Consider the following 21,682-nt stretch of genomic DNA (forward strand, 5'->3'; position numbering starts at 1 on the left):
GCCGGCAGAGGGACCGTCGGGTGCATGGTCTGAGCCAATGTTTCACTTTAAATGAATCCCAAAGCTCCCTAAAGAGTACACACTGTCAGGGAACCACGCACACATCACCGAAGTTGGAGAAAATCCGGCTGGGACCTGTAAGCTGCTACAGCTCAGCAGAGGACCTGACTCGCCCCTGCATAGAGCCCCTCCCACCCGCCAATCAGAGGGAGCCTTGAGCAGGGGGCGGGACAAAAGAAGAGCAGGTCCAATGAGGAATCAGCCCCCGGTCGCCTCAGAACAGAATATTACAAAGTCCAAGCTGAGAGCCTAGAAGGGGCGGTGGGTTGGCCAATCAGAGCGAGTAACTCACAGCGTTGGGTACTGGCAGCCAGTCAGAAGAGTGCTCGCAGGTGACTCGCCCGGCCGCAGCTTCCCGCCTTTCCCCTAACCTCTAAAGCGGGGGCCCCGCGGTTCCTGGGTTAGGTTTTTCCGCCACGGAGCTGTATTTCTCGTCCTCTCTTTAAGCTTGTACTACCGATCCCAGGCCTGTGCAGGCGTCTGGTGGGACATGGAGAACTTGGGCTGCGAGGCCCTCCGGAGTCAGGAAGGGGGGGAGAGTTTTCTCTACTTCGCCTATGGCAGCAACCTGCTGACGGAGCGGATCCACCTCCGAAACCCCTCCGCCGTGTTTTACAGCGTGGCCCGCTTGCAGGTCAGTGCTCTCCGCCTGGCCCCCGAGATGTCCTCTGCCCTCTCTGCAGACAAACGGGGCAGGATGTTGAGAACTCACTTTCTCAGGGCCGCTCGGCGTCAGCATTGGTCTGGGAATGCAGCTCTCTCTGCTTAAAGTACATCAGGGTTCCCTGCACGACCCTCCCCCCACCCCCTTCCCCCGCGGGTCCCTCTCGGCCGCTCTCAGCCCTCTGCTTGACCCCGGCTAAGCTGTGCTACTCTGGCTCCTGTGCCTCCCAGGCTGCCCTGAGCTCGCCCTCCTGACGTTCCCACCAGCTGCTCATTCTGCCCAGCTCCCGGTGCCTCTCCCTTGGCCGCTGACTTAGGGACATCATCACAGAATCCACTCGGTTGGCCCCTCTGAAAAGTCTTCTCTGACCCAAGCCAGGGAATCAGTTGCTTTCTGTTCTACCTTTGCTCCAGGACTTGTCACCTAGTTTTGTAAAAATCCGTTTGCCAAAACTTTTGCTCTCGACCTGATGGGTCCTGAAAGCTGGAACTGTATCTCATTCATAGTAAGGGCTGTGCTCACTTAAGTCTAATGGCTGGATGAACCTCCCTTGCCTTGGTAAGAATCATAGCTCTTAGTACAGTACATTTATTCATTTAGTTCATATTCTTCCAGCACTTACCTGGAGATACAAGGATGACTGAGTAAAGCTAGCTGCTTTCAGGACCTCCCCATCTGTAAGAGAGACAGGCAAACAAATTACCTACAGAGCCTTTTGACATCGTTGGACCAGACAGACATGGTCTCTGCTATCATTGGTCGGGTTCTTAGTTGCAAGCAACAGAAGTAGCTGATTTAAGCAGAAAAAGAATGTGTTGAAAGGCTGTTGAACAGCTCACAGAATGACCAGGAAGGTAGGACCACAGAACTGACAAAACTGGCAGGCATAGAAGGGAAGCTATAAAATGGCCAGTATTACAGATGGAAACAGCCCGGGAGGCCACTGTTGACTCACCTCTGAGCTTGGTAAACACGGACATTACATCATGCATCACCCGTTCTGGACCCTGCCTCTAATGTCACTGTATCTGGAAGCTCCTGAAACCCAAATACAGTTCCCACCCCCAGAGTGGAGTTTTTGCTCTTCTGTGTCACTGACTTCTAATTCAAAACCCTAGGTGGGTGTCCTAGGCTAAATCTTGGCCATATGCCCATGCCCTGACTTCAAGCAAAGCTAGGAGAACCAGTTTCTGGCATTTGAAACTTCAAAAACGGGAGTTGGGCTCTCAGCACTATCTACCCATCAAACTCATAAGATAGGGAATTTCCCAAACATGGTAAAGAAGCTTAGATGTTTATAGTTGGGATGCAGCGAAGAACTATCTAACAAATGATTATTCAGTCACAGGTATGGTCAGTCTTAAAAGGAGATGAATCGTACCTTGCTCTCAGTTTTTCTCTGAACCTAAAACTGCTCTAAAAAGAGTGAAAAAAAAAATTGTTTTAAGGAAGCATTGAAGGTCCTATGGGAGTATGTGACTTAGGGATCTGACCTAACTGGAATGTTCAGTAAAGCCATACCTGAAAATGTGACTTAAGCTGAGATCTGAATGACTGGCGAGGGGAGAAGCAAACGGAACAGCAGAGACAAAAGATTTCAGGAGAGAAAAAAGCTGGGTCTTCTAGCTAGTGTGGCTAGAATTTAGTGTGTAAGGAGGATGTAGCGTGAAGCGTAGAGAGGTAGGGAAAGGTCACATGTTACAGGACCCCAGAGGCCAATGAAGACTTGGATCTTTATCTTGAGAACAACAGTGACAAGACCTCTGCCAAATTTAAGCAAATGAAATATCAGGTTTACATCTTTGAAAGCTTGTTCTGGTTGCTGTGGAAAGTGCTTTGGAAGGGTAGGGGCAACCTACCAAAAGGGCTTTTGGAAGTGGATGTGGGAGCGCAGTTAGAAAGCTTTTGTCGCGGTTACTACTGAAGCTGATGGTACCTGGGAGTGGTAGCCAGGGCAGGTAGATGGTTTTTTGGGGTGTTGAGGAGAGAACACTGTTAGGCTTTGGTGATTGATTATGAAATGAAGAGTAGATAATGTTTTTTGATGCAACAGAATGGATGGTAGTGATATTTGTTAAAAAGAAAAAAAAAGAGGATTAGTTTGGGAGGGAACATCAAGCTCAGTTTGGGCATACAGTTTGCCCTTGCAAAATGCCAGGGTTAGTGGTTCCCACCCTTTGCTGAGCTGAAAATCAGAGAACTGCCATCTCTGCCTCAAAAACAGAGGAATTGATAAATGACTCACCCAAGGGCAGGAAGCTGAAGAGGTTTGGATAGAATCAGGACTCGGACCCTAGTTCCTTTGACACATATTCTCTATTTCAGTCTCTAATCGAACACAAACTTTCCCCCATACTTAGTTACTTTGATGATCTGTAAATTGAAAAAAATTCACAGATAAGTAGACCTGTGCAGTTCAAACCCATGTTGTTCAAGGGTCAGCTGTACTGAGTTTGAGATGCTTGTTGTATACCTAAGTGAGCAGAAAAATATTAGTGAACATTAATGAAGTACTTGGGCTTCCCTGGTAGCTCAGCTGGTAAAGAATCTGCCTGCAATGCAGGGGACCATGGTTTGATTCCTGGGCGGGGAAGATCCCCTGGAGACAGATTAGGCTACCCACTCCAGTATTCTTGGGCTTCCCTGGTGGCCCAGTCAGTAAAGAATCTGTCCGCATTGCGGGAGACCTGGGTTTGATCCCTGGGTTGGGAAAATCTCCTGGAGGAGGACATGGCAACCCATTCTAGTATTCTTGCCTGGAGAATCCCCATGGACAGAGGAGCCTGGCAGGCTGCAATCCATGGGGTCACAAAGAGTCAGACATGACTGAGCTACTAAGCACAACACAGCACATGAAGTACTTACTATGTTCTAAGCACTTTAAAAGTTGAAAAGAGAGACCTGAGGCTGGACAAAAGACAGTTGGAATATTGGATGGTATTTGAAGCCTTTGGAGGGTATGATTTTGTCTTGAGCAAACTGCTGAGAAAAGGGCCTAAAATGAGATTTTTAGAAACTCAAACGTTTAAAAACCAGGTAGTGGAGGAGGAGTTGGCAAAGGGAATTGAGATCAAGGAACAGCTGAAAAGAAAGGAGGCAGATCAAGACAGTGCGGATAACTATGTCAGAAACATCTGAGAAGTAGAGCAAGATGAGCAATGAAAATTGTGTGTGGGATTTAACAGTACATCAGTTCAGTTCAGTTCAGTTGCTCAGTCATGTCCGACTCTTTGTGACCCCATGGACCGTAGCACGCCAGGCCTCCCTGTCTATCACTAACTCCCAGAGTTTACTCAAACTCCTGTCCATTGAGTCGGTGATGCCATCCAACCATCTCATCCTCTGTTGTCCCCTTCTCCTACCGCCTTCAATCTTTCCCAGCATCAAGGTATTTTCAAATGAGTCAGCTCTTCGCATCAGGTGGCCAAAGGATTGATGTTTCAGCTTCAACATCAGTCCTTCCAATAAATATTCAGGACTGGTTTCCTTTAGGATGGACTGGTTGGATCTTCTTGCAGTCCAAGGGACTCTCAAAAGTCTTCTCCAATACCACAGTTCAAAAGCATCAATTCTTCATCACTCAGCTTTCTTTCTAGTCCAACTCTTACATCCACACACGACTACTGGAAGAACCATAGCCTTGACTAGGTGGACCTTTGTTGGCAATATAATGTCTCTGCTTTTTAATATGCTGTCTAGGTTGGTCATAACTTTCCTTCCAAGGAGTGAGCAAGCATCTTTTAATTCCATGGCTGCAGTCACCATCTGCAGTAATTTTGGAGCCCCCCAAAATAAAGTCTGTCACTGTTTCCACTGTTTCCCCATCTATTTGCCATGAAGTGATGGGACCAGATGCCATGATCTTAATTTTCTGAATGTTAAGCTTTAAGCCAACTTTTTCACTCTCCTCTTTCACTTTCATCAAGAGGCTCTTTGGTTCTTCGCTTTCTGCCATAAGGGTGGTGTCATCTGTATATCTGAGGTTATTGATATTTCTCCCGGCAATCTTGATTCCAGCTTGTGCTTCATCCAGCCCAGTGTTTCTCATGACGTACTCTGCATATAAGTTAAATAAGCAGGGTGACAATATACAGCCTTGACATACTCCTTTCCCGAGTTGGTACCAGTCTGTTGTTCATGTCTAGTTCTAACTGTTGTTTCCTGGCTTACATACAGATTTCTCAAGAGGCAGGTCAGGTGGTCTGGTATTCCCATCTCTTTCAGAATTTTCCACAGTTTGTGGTGATTCACACAGTCAAAGGCTTTGGCATAGTCAATAAAGCAGAAATAGATGTTTTTCTGGAACTCTCTTGCTTTTTCGATGATCCAGCAGATGTTGGCAATTTGATCTCTGGTTCCTCTGCCTTTTCTAAATCTAGCTTGAACATCTGGAAGTTCACGGTTCACGTGCTGTTGAAGCCTGGCTTGGAGAATTTTGAGCATTACTTTACTAATGTGTGAGATGAGTGCAATTGTGTGGTAGTTTGAGCATTCTTTGGCATCATCTTTCTTTGGGATTGGAATGAAAACTGACCTTTTCCAGTCCTGTGGCCACTGCTGGGTCTTCCAAATTTCCTGCCATATTGAGTGCAGCACTTTCACAGCATCATCTTTTAGGGTTTGAAATAGCTCAACTGGAATTCTATCACCTCCACTAGCTTTGTTTTTAGTGATGCTTCCTGATGCCCACTTGACTTCACATTCCAGGATGTCTGGCTCTAGGTGAGTGATCACACCATCGTGATTATCTGGGTCATGAAGATCTTTTTTGTATAGACAGGTCCTAGTGTGGTTGTATCTTTTATCAGATCTCCTGATGTCTTGCCAAGGATACCTGGACCTAGAACATCTAACATACCAATCGAAGGTACTGGTCACTCAAACCCACCTTTTTAATGAAATTCTAAAGGTTTTTAAGAAAATAAAGGTAACAGATAAAATATAAACTTTAGATTTATTATCTAATGCAACTTTTTTTTTATCATTAGGAAACTAAACTCTGTAAAAATGGAAAGAAATCTTCCTAGACCAAACAGCTGAGTAAGGATTCTTAATCTCCCTCACTCTGTCCTTTGATTACTCCTCTCTGTGAGGGAAGAAACTAACAACTTGAAACCTTGACTCCATTACATTAGTTGTGAGACTTTAGGCAAGTTGATTAATCTTTTTTGAGCCACCGTTTTTCTTTCTGTTAAATGTGTATAAAAAGTTGTTGACAGGATTTTGCAAAGTCTGTATGAAGCCCATAGCAGTGTACAGAACCCAATAATTGTTAGCTGCTCTTATGATTATTATAGATATGTTAATATAATTCATGAATATTAAAATTTATAAGTATACAAATCACCCTCAAATGACAGCTCCCTTAGGGCAAAAAAAATATGCTAATAGGATACTCTTAGCATACATGAAAGTAGAAATAATGTTATAACCCTTATGCAACCATCACCCAGCTTCAACAATTATGTACACTATGATTACTGTTGTTTAGCTGCTGAGTTGTGTCTGATTCTTTTGCAACCACCAGACTCCTCTGTCCATGGGATTTCCCAGGCAAGAATACTGGAGTGGGTTGCCATTTCCTTCTCCAGGGGATCTTCCTGAGACCCAGGGATCAAACCCTTGTCTCCTGCATTACAGGCAGATTCTTTACCACTGAGCCACCAGGGAAGCCCACGCTATGATTGCCTCTAAGTTAAAATGTATGTGTAAGTAAGTGGATTGGGAAGCATGTTTCAAAAATAAAGATAGCTGTGTTAAGGCATCAGGATTATGGGATTTATTGTCCCCCTTAACCTCTTATTTATGGTAAGATACATGTACATATTCAGTATACAGTTCATTTTTAAGAAAAATATAGTCCTTGAAATCTGGGTCCTTGGTTGTTTATCTTTGTGTTTTTTATAGAAGGAACTCAAAACTTATGTTTTAATTACATGGTGTTGAAGGTAAATTGTTTTTATTTTGAGAAGGGAAATTTTGGTTCATGTGGATATTGATCATATCACTTTGGTTTCCTTTGCAGGATTTTAAACTTGACTTTGGCAATCCCCAAGGCAAAACAAGTGAAACTTGGCATGGAGGTATAGCCACCATTTTTGAAAGTCCTGGCGATGAAGTATGGGGAGTAGTATGGAAAATGAACAAAAGCAATTTAAGTTCTCTGGATAAGTAGGTGGCTTCTAATTATAAGTTAAATCATTAGTAATTTAGAAGGTGGATCATATGTAAGAATGTGTGTGTGTGTATATATATATATATACATATATATATATACACACACACACACATATATATATGTTGGGTTTTTTTTAAAACCATCTCTTATGGACATATTCTTTACACTTGAGAGTTAACCTAAAAGGTATAATGTTCATTTCCTAAAAAGAAAAGCCTGGAAGGGTTACACACTCTAAGATTTGAGGAGACTTTTGTAATCTCTTCTATGATTGATGAAGTCCTTATTTTCTACTTGTTTTTTTAATAAAAATATCTTTGTAGTTTCATATTGTGAGAAAGCACGAAGGTTTCTGTAATTATTACATTCTTTTACTGATTTCAAAAACAACTCAGTTTTTGTAAGAGTCAGATTTTTAAAAAATAATTCTTTAAGGTAGCAGTTGAATCAGTAAAAAAAGTGATAATAATTTGTAAATACTTCAAAACATATTAGAAATGCTTTGATGCTTTTTAGAACTCAAGAGTTGTGTGGCAGAGCATTTAATACAAAGAAAGTTGACAGAAAAGAGTAGGATTTGAGAAGAGCAGATAAACATCTGAAATGCTTACCACTTTACTTCACTTGCAAACAGGAATGAGCTGTCCTGTCTACTTTTGCAGGGTGGATATTCTCTTGTCAGAACACATAGTGCAGTTTTCGTAGATAGAGAGCAATGTTTCAGGGTTATAAAGCTTGCGATAACTAATATAAAGATCTGTTAGAAGTATATCCAGTAATAGTAAGCCTCTGGCTTTCTAACTGAAATGCTAAGCTTACTTTTGATGTGGTGGTATTTATAGTATGTTCTACTCTATCCCCAAATACATAGAGAACACATACATCCATAAATAGTTAAAATTTTTAATCCAATAAACTAACTTGGCAGAGTCAACGTATGATTAAAATGTGGCTGTTCTGATTCCAGGCAAGAAGGGGTTAAAAGTGGAATGTATGTCCCAATAGAAGTTACTGTTTCAACTCAAGAAGGAAAAGAAATAACCTGTCGAAGTTATCAGATGACAAATTATGAACATGTTTCCCCATCACCCCAGTATAAAAAGGTATCCTTTTAAACTTACAAAGACTTTTGGTGATTGCTTGTTAATTTTCACAGAGTTAAATGACAGAATATCTTGTTTTTAAAAAGCTTTGTGTTTTAAATTCTATATGAACAATTCATTTCAATCAAAATGTTTTTAATACAAAAATGATAGTTATTTACTGAGTAAACATTCCGATTTATTTGAAATGATAGAACTATGTCCCTAAAGCTTTGTTTATTAAAAAAAAACTGTCAGTAATGTACTTGAATCATAATCCTAGACATATTTTTCTTTAAAAACATGTATGAGTGTATTTTTTATAGTTATTCTATACCTATGCTTTTTTAATCATTTTTTTCTTCCCCACAAAATAGTATTTCATAAACCCCAAGATTCATTTTTATACGGAAAAAATCTATTTCCTACTGCTGAAATGTTTTCCATTTCTAGATGGAGGGATAAGACATGCCCCTGTCAAAATCAGGGACTCCTTTCCAGCATGCACACACAGGAAAAGAATTAAGGAGAGAGAGGCTGACATCCTTCTTCAGAAACCCAAACTTAGGTACTTATTGGCAGGTCCAATCAGGACATGATACTTGGAGCCTAATTAGGCCCAGCCAGATTAGCCTGGGCCTAATCTGGAATTTTCTAGAATGGAGCCTAGAGGAATTAGCCTGGTATGGATATGGGGAGTACCATTGAATACACTTGCTGTTTATTCCCCCATGTGTAATTCAGAGGTAGAGTAGACTCCAGGATTCAACTAAAAACTGCTCCCTATAAGCTTTAAATTTCTTTGAAGAATGGTGTTTGTTTCTTAGAAGATTTTGTCGTTTCATGCAAATTCTATACAATAAGTTTTATATTAAAAATATTTTAAACCATAGTATTGAGTACAGTTGCTATCACATAGGGATGGATTGTGTGGCTATGAAAACTCCCTGTACATTCATGCTCATCATGGAAGGAATGGCTTTTCATTTTGTTCTACAGTTGTTTATTTTAGAGTTATCTGAAAGCTAATATTTCATACTTTGATAGTACAAATAAAGCTGTGGTATACTAAACTAAATTATGTTCCTAACTAAAAGAGGGTTTTGTTGTTGTTGTTTAACCATTTTCTAGGTCATTTGCATGGGTGCAAAAGAGAATGGTTTGCCACTGGAGTACCAAAAGAAGTTAAATGCAATAGAACCAAATGACTACAAAGGAAAGGTCTCAGAAGAAATTGAAGACATTATCAAAAAGGGGGAAGCAAAGACTCATTAGGACTTAATGGAATATATCTACATATATTTTCTCTATATGCTAATACATTTTTAACATTTAGAACAGGGATCTGGGATGTATCTCTGTTTAATATATTTTAACAGTGTTCCGGAGGGTTATCTCACTTGGGTGATTCCTTGTTTTCAGACTGTAAACAGACCGAGATATAGGAGTTAGACAGTTGAAAGGGGGGCTGTGAGAGGTGTTGGAATGCATGACAGTTAGATGTGAGTACTCCTGTGAACCCTTAAAGTTATTTTATTGAGTTGATCTGAAGTGTATTTTTGCTCTGTGACTGAAGGTAAATTTGCAACTTAATGATGGTGCTGGTAAATCGCTCTGCTCTGGGATTTTTTAAAATCAGCTTAATAAGAGCAAGCAAACTGAAGAGACAATTGATTATAAAGTTTTAAATTATTTTAAAACTATTTAAAATTTTTAAAATTATTTTACAATTTAAAAGATGGCATAATGTTCTTAGAGGAATAAATGTATTTGTGGTTTAACCTGTATTCCCTGTGAAAATACTACATTTCATTTTATGAGAAAGACTCACGTCATCACACATACTGGGTCTGGTCTTGGCCATATCCAGTCTATACTAAAGGATTATTGCACAGACTCTGGAACCAGTGTATTAGGGATCGGCTGTCAGTTCCACCACTTTCTACCTGGGAAACTGTGGGTTATTTGACTCAACTTCCTCGCCTGCAGACTGAGGACAGCCCAAATATCTAGGATCCTAAATATCTTAGGATCATTTTGAGGAGTATATGTATAAACTTGGAACACAGCCTGGCATATAATAAGATTGGTAATCATTATTGTTCTTATTGAAGGATTAAGTTTGTACTGAGCCATCTTTGGAACAGGATTTTAAAGTAGAAGAATCAAGTTCATGAGGGAAAAGTATTTCCTGGAAGCTAAAATTTGATTTCTTGGCTTATTAAGAAATGGTCATGTTCTTAAATTTATTTACTGAATAAATGGAAGAGAGTCATGAATAAAACAACACTGGTTATCATGCAATCTCTCATGTCTCTGTGGAATCCAGTGAGCTGGACCTTCAAAATGGGTTATTAGAATGAAAGAGAAGAAACCCCAGGAGCATAAAATAAAGATTTGGTTTTTACTCTTGGGAAGAAGGCCCAAAGAACTTTTCAGCTACAGCTGTAATTCTGTAGTGAGGCTTCACTATCTCCCAGAGTGGAGTACAAATTGAAGATTTTCCTTATTTTCTTTCAAGCCCAGAAATGCTTTTCAAAGACTATGTTGGCTATAGTGTCACCAGGAGCTGGTTGTATTGTGAGAGGGCCAAAATCACTGATGGAAATTCCTTACATATGACATTTGCCAGTACTACCTTGAAAACAACTAGAAAAAAGATAAAATGAGCTAAAAGGCTAGACAGTAATGGGAAGTATAATATATGTAGAGGTAATGTTATTAACAACTATAAAAGGTGAAAAGTAAAGTGAAGTAAGGTTTTTACACTTCATTTGAACAAGTAAAATGACACCAGTAGACTAAAAAATTTATGTATGTATAATATGTATTATATAGGAGTATGTTACCTATGGGACTTCCCTGGTGGCTCAGACGGTAAAGTGTCTGCCTACAATGCAGGAGACCCAGGTTCAATCCCTGGGTTGGGAAGATCTCCTGGAGAAAGAAATGGCAACCCACTCCAGTATTCTTGCCTGGAAAATGCCATGGATGGTGGAACCTGGCAGGCTATAGTCCATGGGGTCGCAAAGAGTCGGATATGACTGAGCAACTTCACTTTCACTTTCATGTTACCTACTTAAAAAGTATACCAAAAAAAAAAAAGTATACAAAGAGCTACACTTAAAAACACCACAGGTAAATAAAAACAGAATTCTAAAAAATGTTCACGTAACCCACAGGAAGGCAAGAAAAAGAAAATGGGAAATGAAAGAAGAGAAAACAGAACAGAACTGGGAAATGAAAGAACAGAAATAACAAAATGGCACATTTATACCCTAACAGATCAATAAGTATATTCAATGAAATGATCTCAAGACACCAATTAAAAATTGGTGGAGTGGATTAAAAGCATATAATACTCTTCTATATGTTTACAACAATTTGTTTATCCATCCATCCATTGATGGACATTTGGACTGTTTTCACCTTTTGACTATTGTGAACAATGCTCCTATGAACATGTGTATGCATATATATTTTTAAGTACCTAGGAACAGAATTGATGGGGTCATATGGTATTTCTAGGTTTAAGTTTTTGAGGAATGACCAACCTGTTTCTCACATTGGCTGAACAATTTTACATTCTTACCAACAATGTATATAATTTTTTAAAGGAAATACTTAAGTGAAAATTTAACCAAAGTTTTAAGACTTGTATACTGAAAACTACAAAACACTGATGAAAGATATCAAAGATCTAAATAAAGGGAGAGGTATACTAGGTTCATAGTTTGGAAGGCTCAACATAATAAAGAGCCAGCTCCCGGAGTTTGCTCAAACTCATGTCCATCGACTTAGTGATGCCATCCAATCATCTCATCCTTTGTCATCCCCTTTTCTTGCCTTCATTCTTTCCCAGCATCAGGGTCTTTTCCAGTGAGTCAGTTCTTCGCATAAGGTGGCCAAGTATTGGAGCTTCAGCTTCAACATCAGTCCTTCCAAAGAATATTCAGGACTGATTTCCTTTAGGATTGACTGGTTTAATCTCCTTGCAATCCAAGGGACTCTCAAGAATCTTCTCCAACACCACAGTTCAAAAGCATCAATTCGGCGCTCAGCTTTCTTTCTGGTCCAACTCTCACATCCATACATGACTACTGGAAAAACCATGGCTTTGACTAGGACTTCCCTGGTGGCTCAGATGGTTAAGCGTCTGCCTACCATGCAGTAGACCCAGATTCAATCCCTGAGTCAGGAAGATCTCTTGGAGAAGGAAATGGCAACCCACTCCAGTATTCTTGCCTGGAAAATCCCATGGACGGAGGAACCTGGCAGGCTACAGTCCATGGGTCACAAAGAGTCGGACACGACTGAGCGACTTCACTTTCACTTGACTAGACGGAACTTTGTTGGCAAAGTAATGTCTCTGCTTTTTTTAATATGCTGTCTAGATTGGTCATAGCTTTTCTTCCAAGGAGCAGGCGTCTTTTAATTTCCTGGCTGCCGTCACCATCTGCAGTGATTTCGGAGCCCCCCAAAATAAAGTCTCTCACTGTTTCCCCATCTATTTGCCATGAAGAGATGGGATGGGATGCCATGATCTTAGTTTTTTGAATGGTGAGTTTTAAGCCAACTTTTTCACTGTAGCAAATTTACAACTATCCCAAAATAAAAAGTTTAATTAAAAGTAAAAATAACTATGTATGAATTTTTGAAGTAGTGGAATCAGCAGAGAAAAGGAGACTATTAAACATGCCCAATAAAATTAGAAATAAGACCAAAATACTCTTAGAAAATAAATATATTATTGTTGAAATTAAGAACTTAAGTGATGGTGTATTGGTTCCCTATTGCTGTTGTAATGAGTTACCACAAATTTAGTGGCTTAAAGCAACACAGTTTTTATTATGGTTCTGGAGTTCAGTAGTCTAAAATGGGTCTCACTGGGCTGAAATCAAAGTGAATTGAAATCAAAATGAATGCAGTCAGCAGGACTGTATTCCTTCTGGAGCTCAGCTAGAGAACCCATTTCCTTGTTTTCTGCAGCTTCTAGAAGCCACCCTCAATTTCTTGGCTCATAGCTCCATTCCTCCTCTTCAAAACCAGCAACATCAGGCCCAGTCCTTCTCAAGTTGCTGTCTCTTTTAGCTCTCCTTCTTCTGCCTCCCTCTTCCATTTATAAGGACCCTTGTGACTGCATCCAGCCCATACCAATAGACCATGATTAATCTTTCCATCTCAAGGTCAGCTGATTTGCCCCCTTAATTCCATCTGCTACTTTAATTCTCCTTTGCCATATTCACAGGTTCCAGGTGTAGGACCTGAACATTACAGGGGGTCTGGAGGGACTATTCCACCTAGCAAAGACCAGTAACACAGCAGATTTAAATAACCACAAAAATAATTGATGAAAGACCTGAAGAATTTAACTGAAAGTGCAGCCAGAGAAACAGGATATAGAAAATGTGAGTATTTAAAGATATGGAAGATAAAATCCAGAATCCTAGAAGAAAGGACAAATTTTGCAGTTTTTCTATCAGAAGTTCATGTAAGGATAAACTTACATGAAGGAGAATTGGTATCTTTAGCGTCTCTATATTAGATTTGACAAGTTTGCACGTCTCCCACCAGTGTTACATTGGCAAAGTTTCACTTTTGAGTTATGAACAAACTTCTCAAAAGGCAGCCTTTGCTGGGAATCTAAATATTCATGAGCATATGGGGTCACATGATTGAATGTACTTTATTCAGTGTGAAACTTATTTATAGCATCGCTATGCCTTATGTAGACATTCTCCATTTAAAACGTTAAAAAAAAAAACATTTTACTGGGAAATGTATTAGCTAGCATGTTTCAAACACCCTGACAGGTCATCACAGCTTTAACAGTGTACAATGTACACCGCCAAGAAAAGATTTAAGGGCAGGAAGAAAACCTTAGATTTTTAAAAAAGTCTATATTGAAGTATATACTCTGTTCTAAAAGGTTTGTTTTGAGCTGCTTTTCATCGGGGAGCACGTGTCACGTGTTAACCGGAGTTTCACGGGGGAGCACGTGTTCTACCAGGCGTTTCCACCTTCGTGTTTTGAAGCAGCTGCCTCTGGTTGCGGACGCTGGGCTGGCACTTCTAGCGGGACGGGCCTGAGCTCGCAGCGGCCGGGACCGAGCTGGCACCACCAGTAGGCAATGGGTCACCTCTAGGCGAGCTCTCAGGCCTGTCCGCGCGGTGGCCTGGCCACTCTGCTGGGGCAGAGACTGCCCCTCCCTGCTGCCCAGGGCCACTTTCTGCGCGCAGCCTCTCCCGGCCGCCCGCGTCCGCCTTGCTCGCCCGGGCCGCGCCTCGGCCTTTTCGCGCAGGCCGCGGAGGTTCGGGGCGCTGCCAGAGGGGTGCGGCCGTCGCTACGGTCGTGATAGTTCGTCTTCCCGGCCCGCGCGGCGGCTGTACCTTCCCTGCAGCCGGTGAAGTTGCGGGCGCCGCGCGCTCCGGGCCCGGCGCTCCCCAACCTCCGAGTTCCCGCCCGCGCGCTCCCGGCGCACCGGACTCCCCAGTACCGCGAGGTCTGCACACCTGGCGACCAAGTAAGTCCCAGCGGCAGGGGTGGGTCGCGCTGGGCAAACGTTTTCTGGGGGTCCTGGGCGCCGCTGCGGAGGAGGCGCAGAGAGGCGGCGTCCTGCGAGCGGGCGGAATTCAAAGCTTCGCTGGAAGAGCTCCGGGTGGAGCAAGGAGGAGAAACCCAGAGTTTGTGGAACGCCACGAAAGTTCAGGGGGGTGAACTTCACCGTTAGGGGAATCGTTTATCCCACGGTGGTCCAGACAGAGCGTCTCAGTCCTGCCTGCACCGTAGAATCACCTGGGGGTGCTTGTAAAATTCAGATGCCCAGGCTGGATCGATCAGAACCCCTGGGGGAGTAGAGGGGGCGGGGGTCTGTATCGTTTACACTTCTCTGCTGATTCCACTGTGTGGGCAGGGTTGAGCACCAACGACCAAAGAGTGGTTGCCAAGAGAGGGTGGAAAGGCGGGCAGGGGCTTTGATAAGAGTCCAGACTGCAGACAGATCCGGCTGTACCCAGTGTCCCGCGTGGCCCTGGGGAAGGGGCAGTGGCCCCCCTCCGGTTTCCCGAGACGCAGAGAAGGGAAATGAGACACGACTTGGCAGCGTCGCCGGAATATTGCCTCAGCTATGCACACAGTCGTTTGGCACATTGTGAAACACAGAAGCCTTGCCAGATCATGATGCCTCGTTGGTTCTGCTTTCTGGGAAATGCCTCTGTTACTGTCATTTAAAGTTAAGTGAAGGGAAGCCAGTAAACCCATTGATAACTTCTGGGATTTCTGCTTTAAGGGTGAAGCTAGGTGTGCTTGCCGCAGGGTCGGGTTTTTTCCTGCTAAAAGCCCCTTATCTGAGATTTCTCATATCCAAGGTAGAGCAAGTGCGCAGAATTTACCCTCTTCTCACCCTAGGGTATATGCTGGGGGCAGATAGCTCTAATCTCAGCAACCAGGGCCCTTGAACAAGACACAGATTTCTCTTGCATGTTTGGGGCATTTAAGAAAGGTGGATTTGAAACAAACAACAGCCTAGGAGAAGAGAGGGCTTCCAGAGGGTCCAAGAAGAGTGCATTGTGGTTTTGCGAAATGAAGAAATTTAAGTTCAAGCTTTGGAGCCCATCAAACCTGGGCCCAAATTCAGATTCTGTCACTTCTGTGATACTTGCATGATCTCCCTGAACCCCTGTTTTCTTTCTTGTGAAATGGGAAAATAGTAGCTCTGTCCTGAAGGACATAATGTGTATCAAATGCCTGGCAGGCCTGGTTGCTGCTCCATCAGTAGCAGTTATTAGCCACTGCAGTGGTGATTTGTGTTCCACAGTTGTTTGTTTAGTACAGCCACAGTGAAGAGAGTGTCCAACAGTTGTCTCCCTTAAAACTCCACTCCCTTTTTCTTTTCCTGCCCTGCTCAGGAGAGGGGTTTGTACTCCTTCTCCTCAGTCACTGAGTACTTTGAGGTCTGGAATTTCAGGCCACCAGCCTGTCACTCAGTAGGGCTTATTAATGGCTCTGGAATACAGTTTTACTCCACGTGATAGGAATGACAAAGTGGTCCTTAGGTTTGAGACTTCCTCTATTCCACTGCAATATATATATATATATATATACACACACACACACACATGCATATGTGTATACACATATATACATATGAGCTCCCCTGTAGCTGGGCTGTTTACAGGGTTTTGGAATTGACGTGGGCACACATATGTGACTTTCGTGCTGTCAGCATCCTTGGGCTGTGCCCCAGTTGTACCTGTTTTGCTACTGACTCTTGGCCTAGGGACAATGAATCCTTCTTAGATGACCAAGAAGTCAGGAATTTGGGGAAGGGAAAACCTACATCCTGCAGTTGTCAGTGGGGGCATCCTGAATGTTTTACTTTGGTTCCACTGTGTGTGTCACTGGTGATCCTCTGACAGTAACAGCAGCACTGTTGATTTTAGATTGAACAGTAGAAGTACTATAAGTAGTGATTTAATGTTGATATAAAAATCAAGTGCTTTTACAGCACTATCCCTGATACTTGCCTAATGAGAATCTTAAATTCTTGTCTCCTTTTGTAAAAAAAAAAAAAAGTTCAATATTTATTCAGTATCTAAGATTTAAATTTAGGATTTGAAGTTTAAATTACCAGTTCCTTCTATGATTCTTTTTTGAGGGGGTTGAGGCAAGATGAAATTTAAAAAGATAAGGTTTATACTTTTGCTGAATTTTTGTCACGTAGAAGCTTTTAGGTATCGTGCAGGTTTCTGAAAGTCCTGTTTTCTTTTATCTTTTGGGCAAAGTCAGTTGAGTCTCATACAAAGGGCTTCCTTTCATCCATCTATAGAGTCCAAAGTTGGAAGGAAGGAAGGTTGTTTCAAGGAGAACTCTTTGGTGCGTCAAATACTCAGTGACAAGTGTTTCCCCCCAACCCCCAAACTTGACTCTTGTAGTAAGAGGTGAGTAATCACTGCCATTTCAATTAATTAATGTTCTTTACCCAGTGCTGGAAAGTTTGTCAAAGCAAGACCTTATGGGTTGAATTCTTCTTGTTGTGTTTTATCTAAAACCCTCCACAGACCAAACTGTGGGCAGAGATTTTAATGCAAAGTTGGCCAGGACAAGCTTGCCACCTTCCCTCCTCCCCTTAGTCATCCTTCCTGCCTCTGGAGCTGTTGAGTCTGGGGTGATGTTACTCTGTGGCGATCTTTCCTTGGCCCTCTGAAGGGGCACAGTGCCCTAACAAGGGATCTGCTTCTATAGAACCAGCAAGGCAATTTTGTGTTATACTTCACTTAGAGTGCTCTCTAGTAATCTGTTTGCTTTGTTATTTGTTTTGCTGAGTAATCATTTTCCTTTAAATTAAACTATAGTTTGGGGTTTCAATTCAATTTCAGTGGCTCTGAGTTCCACTGGCCCAGCGGTCTCATTGAGAAAGACCCTGATGCTGGGAAAGATTGAAGGCAAGGGAAGAGGAGGGCAGCAGAGGATGAAATGGTCAGATAGAATCACCAACTCAATGGACATGAGTTTGAGCAAACTCCAGGAGATAGTGGAGGACAGGAAAGCCTGGTGTGCTGCAGTCCATGGGGTCACAAAGAGTTGGATACGACTTAGCAACTGAACAACAACATCAGTTCAGTTGCTCAGTCATGACTGACTCTTTGTGACCTCGTGGACTGCAGCACGCCAGGCTTCCCTGTCCATCACCAACTCCTGGAGCTTGCTCAAACTCATGTCCATTGACTCGGTGATGCCGTCCAACCATCTCATTTTCTGTTGTCCCCTTCTCCTGCCTTCAGTCTTTCCCAGCATCAGGGTCTTTTCCAATAAGTCAGTTCTTCGCATCAGGTGGCTAAAGTGTTGGAGCTTCAGCATCAGTCCTTCCAATGAATATTCAGGACTGATTTCCTTTAGGATTGACTGGTTTGATCTCCTTGCAGTCCAAGGGACTCTCAAAAGTCTTCTCCAACACCACAGTTCAAAAGCATCAATTCTTCGGTGCTCAGCTTTCTTTCTGGTCCAACTCTCACATCCATACATGACTACTGGAAAAACCATAGCTTTGACTAGACAGACCTTTGTCGGCCAAGTAATGTCTCTGCTTTTTAAAATACTGTAGAGGTTGGTAATAGTTTTTCTTCCAAGGAACATGCGTTCTTTTAATTTCATGGTTGCAGTCACCATCTGCAGTGATTTTGGAGCCCCCCAAAATAAAATCTCTCACTGTTTCCATTGTTTCTCCATCTATTTGCCATGAAGTGATGGAATCGGATGCCATGATCTTAGTTTTTTGAATGTTGAGTTTTAAGCCAATTTTTTTTTACTCTCCTCTTTCACTTTTATCAAGAGGCTCTTTAGTTTTTCATCACTTCCTGCCATAAGGGTGGTGTGATCTGCACATCTGAGGTTATTGATATTTCTCCCAGCAATCTTGATTCCAGCTTATGCTTCATTCAGCCGGGCATTTTGCATGATGTACTCTGCATATAAGTTAAATAAGCAGAGTGACAATATACAGCCTTGACATACTCCTTTCTCAATTTGGAACCAGTCTGTTGTTCTATGTCCAGTTCTAACTGTTGCTTCTTGACCTGCATACAGATTTCTCAGGAGGCAGGTAAGGTGGTCTGGTATTCCCATCTATTGAAGAATTCTCCAGTTTGTTGTGATCTACACAGTCAAAGGCTTTGACATAATCAATAATGCAAGCAACAGCATAGTTTCCTATTGAACTAATGAATGGGTCAACATGAGGGTCTAGGTAATTTGCAAAGTGAGCACCATGTTAGCGCCAGGTGTTGGTTGGTTACTATTTTAATGAAACATGAAAAGTCACTGTCACTACATCTTTGTATATCTCACTATATCTTTGTTGCTATTGGCCCTTCTCTATGTCATCTCCATGATACAGATTAGGGACAGAAAATAGTTGGGGGGATGGAGCGACTTGGTAGATATTTTCAGAGTCATGCTTAGCTGAGTAGGGCAGTCACACACTGCTAAGGAAAGGAAAGCCTTTCCATGGTAGAAGACCTTGGAGCAGATGATGATTTACATGAGAAAATATTTGTGTTCTAATTCCCAAAAGGTAAAAGTCTAATGACTGAGAACTCCTCATGCTTCATTTTAACACATTCCCGAATTGCTATCAGTGACCCCAAACCAAGCCTTCTAGGAGGAACCAGGTGGAAAGCTAGGCTTTTCTTTGGGGATATCCTAACTCCTTGTTATTCAGGACAGCAGGCCCCTTCATGGAGTGGGCCATTCCTGTACTTCACTTAACAAGGCTAGTGTCGTTTACATTTAACATGAATTCAGGCACATTGATGATTTCAAGTGAAGTTACGAGATCTATGAAAAATACTAGACAGTCAGGACTTGAAGAGACTGTGAGCTTTGGTGTCAGAACTAGGATCAAACTCCCACTTCATTCCTTAACTAACAGTGTTACCTCGCCCAACATTTAACTCTTCCAACCTTGTGTCCTCGTTTGTATGAAATAGTTATAGTTCTTTCCTTAGAGAGTGGTTTTGAGTATTTGATAAGATAGTTGCTGCGAAGTGCTCAGTGTACCGCCTGGCTTCCAGGAAATGGTGGTTAAGATGATAATAATGAGTGTGATGATTGGGTTCAAGTGCTGGTCTTGCCATCTCCTAGTTGTCTGGCTTTGAATTAGCTACTTAATCCTCAAGCCTCAGTTTTTACATTTGTGAAAAGGGGATAACTCTATCAATCTGGAAGGATTGGCTTGAGGCTTTGATGAAATGAAGTGAAATAAAGATGTGTCTGATCTTGTAAACCCTAAATAATGATAACAAACACTTACGTAGGTTTACTCTCTGCAACACTGGTCGAAGGACTTTAGGTTTCTGTTTTGTTTTTTAGCTTATTTAATCTTCCCAACAACCTCATATTGTAGTTATTGTTTCTCCTAATTTATGGAAGAGACAGCTAAGGCTCAATGAGACTAAATAACCAGCCCAAAGTCAACAGATTGTTAGTGCTGCACTTAGGATTTAAAGCAGAAATCCAGGTTCTAACCACTCAGGACTCAGTGAGTGCCCCTCCCTCTCTGCCCACCTCCCCACCCCCATGCCCAGCTCCTGGAATTGACCCACAGATGTGCTTGTGCTCTTTGTAGAGTGGTGCTGCTGGATACAAGGCCCTTGCAAAGAACTGCCTGCTTCTGCCTGCTGATGGAGTGAACATGGGAACCCCCCTCCACCTCCATTTATAACCTTTAAACCTCAACAGTTGCTTTCACTGGATGATCTAATATGCACTGAGGGCGGTGATACTGGTATTGACTGACGTTGTTAGAGTGAATTATGATGCTCATTTTGGGATAAGTGTTGGTCATCTCAGAGTACTGAAATTGTTAACCTCGCTGTAATAAAACATAGACATTCAGTGTTTCTAAACATATTCTAAAACATTCACCCAGACAGGTATGCTGGGTATTTGAGAAAACAGAAACCAGGCCTGGAATTTCCCAGGATGGGGACCCAGGTGGACATGACAATGTTTAAAGGGCATTCCATCAAAAATACAGTGGCCTGTGCCAGGTCCACTACCTTTTAAGAAATTCCTTACTCATCGCCCTTCTTCTGCACCGTACTAGCATTTGCATCGTTTGGAGCTCTGGCAGCCTTCCAAGAGGCCTGGGCCAGTGGAACTCAGAGCCTAGAAAAGGGAATTCTCCATTGAGTGACTTGGGGATGATTTAACATTTCTGATAATGAGCTGGCACTTGTTTTTCTGGCTTTCTGAATAGAAAAGAAACTTCATGGGTATGAAGTTCTTTGCTGGCTTCCCAGCCTGGTGTTGAGGGCTGTCAGAGAACTGCTTATAGCTCCTGGTTCCTCCTGGCTATTTGGGTTTCAATTCTGCAACACATTGACTCAACAGATATTATCAGAAGACCTTGCTGGTGCCAGGAATCTACCAAGTTTTGGGGATACAGCAGTGACTGAATCCCAGGGCCCAGCACCTGGCCAAAGGGAATTTGCCAGCTATTGGAAGGGGAAGGGGTGGTAAACACAAGTACGTAGTTATAAATGGGCTAAGTGCTGTAAGTGAAGACAATAGTATGGCATGACACATGTACTGGGATTAAGGGAGTCTGAGATCTGCCCCTCCAAGAATGAGCCTTTTCAACTAGTTCTTGGGGTTGAAGAGAGTTAAGGCCACACCAGATGCAAGCAAGAGCATGTTTGAAGACTCAGAGGTGGAAAGAATGGAGTGTATTGAGGAGAGTGCAATGAGGAAGGCCTCCTGGGCTGGAAAGGATTTGGAAATTTATTGTAGAGGGCACTAGGAGGCTTTGAGGAGTTCCCACCCATACCTTTTCTCAGTGTTAGTAATCTATAAGAAAAATATGATTAATGACCTTTACTTGTTAAGCTTTATAAACCTTGTCTTGGGCTTCCCTGGTGGCTCAGTGGTAAAGAATCCACCTGCCAATGCAGGAGACGTGAGTTCAACCCCTGGGTCAGGAAGATGATCTAGAGAAGGAAAGGGCAACCCGCTCCAGTATTTTTGCCTGGGAAATCTCACGGACAGAGAACTTGGCAGGCTACAGTCCATAGGGTCACAAAGAATCGGACACGACTTAGCAACTAAACAACAACAGCAGACAACAAACCTTGTCTTAATATGCGAGACAACTATGGAGACAAATTATGATTTTTCACTTTTTTTTTTAATCTTTATTTG

General features: G+C 42.3%; 2 protein-coding genes and 1 non-coding gene across 6 annotated transcripts in view; all 3 read left to right on the plus strand.

Annotated features, from left to right (window-relative positions):
• Positions 1-312: 312 nt before the first annotated feature.
• GGCT (gamma-glutamylcyclotransferase) lies at positions 313-10,288 on the plus strand. The gene is made up of 4 exons (XM_081534825.1): positions 313-694; positions 6,750-6,895; positions 7,870-8,005; positions 9,116-10,288. The coding sequence occupies exons 1-4, from the start codon at positions 551-553 to the stop codon at positions 9,257-9,259; spliced, it is 570 nt and encodes a 189-aa protein (XP_081390951.1). The 5' UTR covers positions 313-550; the 3' UTR covers positions 9,260-10,288.
• A 555-nt stretch (positions 10,289-10,843) lies between these two features.
• On the plus strand, positions 10,844-10,915 carry TRNAC-ACA (transfer RNA cysteine (anticodon ACA)). Its single transcript has one exon. It is a non-coding gene; the product is annotated as a tRNA-Cys (tRNA).
• A 3,093-nt stretch (positions 10,916-14,008) lies between these two features.
• NOD1 (nucleotide binding oligomerization domain containing 1) overlaps positions 14,009-21,682 on the plus strand; it is an 88,300-nt gene continuing 80,626 nt past the window's right edge. For 2 of the 4 annotated variants that reach the window (XR_014066898.1, XM_081534826.1), the window contains exon 1: positions 14,009-14,507. The gene's annotated coding sequence lies outside the window, so the exon portion shown is untranslated. Of the gene's footprint in view, positions 15,216-21,682 lie in introns of all 4 variants that reach the window. The other 2 variants (XR_014066899.1, XM_081534827.1) reach the window with 1 other exon arrangement.

Source organism: Giraffa tippelskirchi, chromosome 10, assembly GCF_054371585.1.
Source record: "Giraffa tippelskirchi isolate mGirTip1 chromosome 10, T2T-mGirTip1v1.2.pri, whole genome shotgun sequence".
NCBI lineage: Eukaryota > Metazoa > Chordata > Mammalia > Artiodactyla > Giraffidae > Giraffa > Giraffa tippelskirchi.

What these genes read in the sequence shown, in the direction of transcription:
- GGCT (XM_081534825.1), top strand. Translation starts at nt 551, where the DNA reads ATGGAGAACTTGGGCTGCGAGGCCCTCCGGAGTCAGGAAGGGGGGGAG. An exon ending in AATTTAAGTTCTCTGGATAA is followed by an intron (nt 6,896 to 7,869) that starts GTAGGTGGCTTC and finishes TTCTGATTCCAG; the next exon opens with GCAAGAAGGGGTTAAAAGTG. An exon ending in CATCACCCCAGTATAAAAAG is followed by an intron (nt 8,006 to 9,115) that starts GTATCCTTTTAA and finishes ACCATTTTCTAG; the next exon opens with GTCATTTGCATGGGTGCAAA.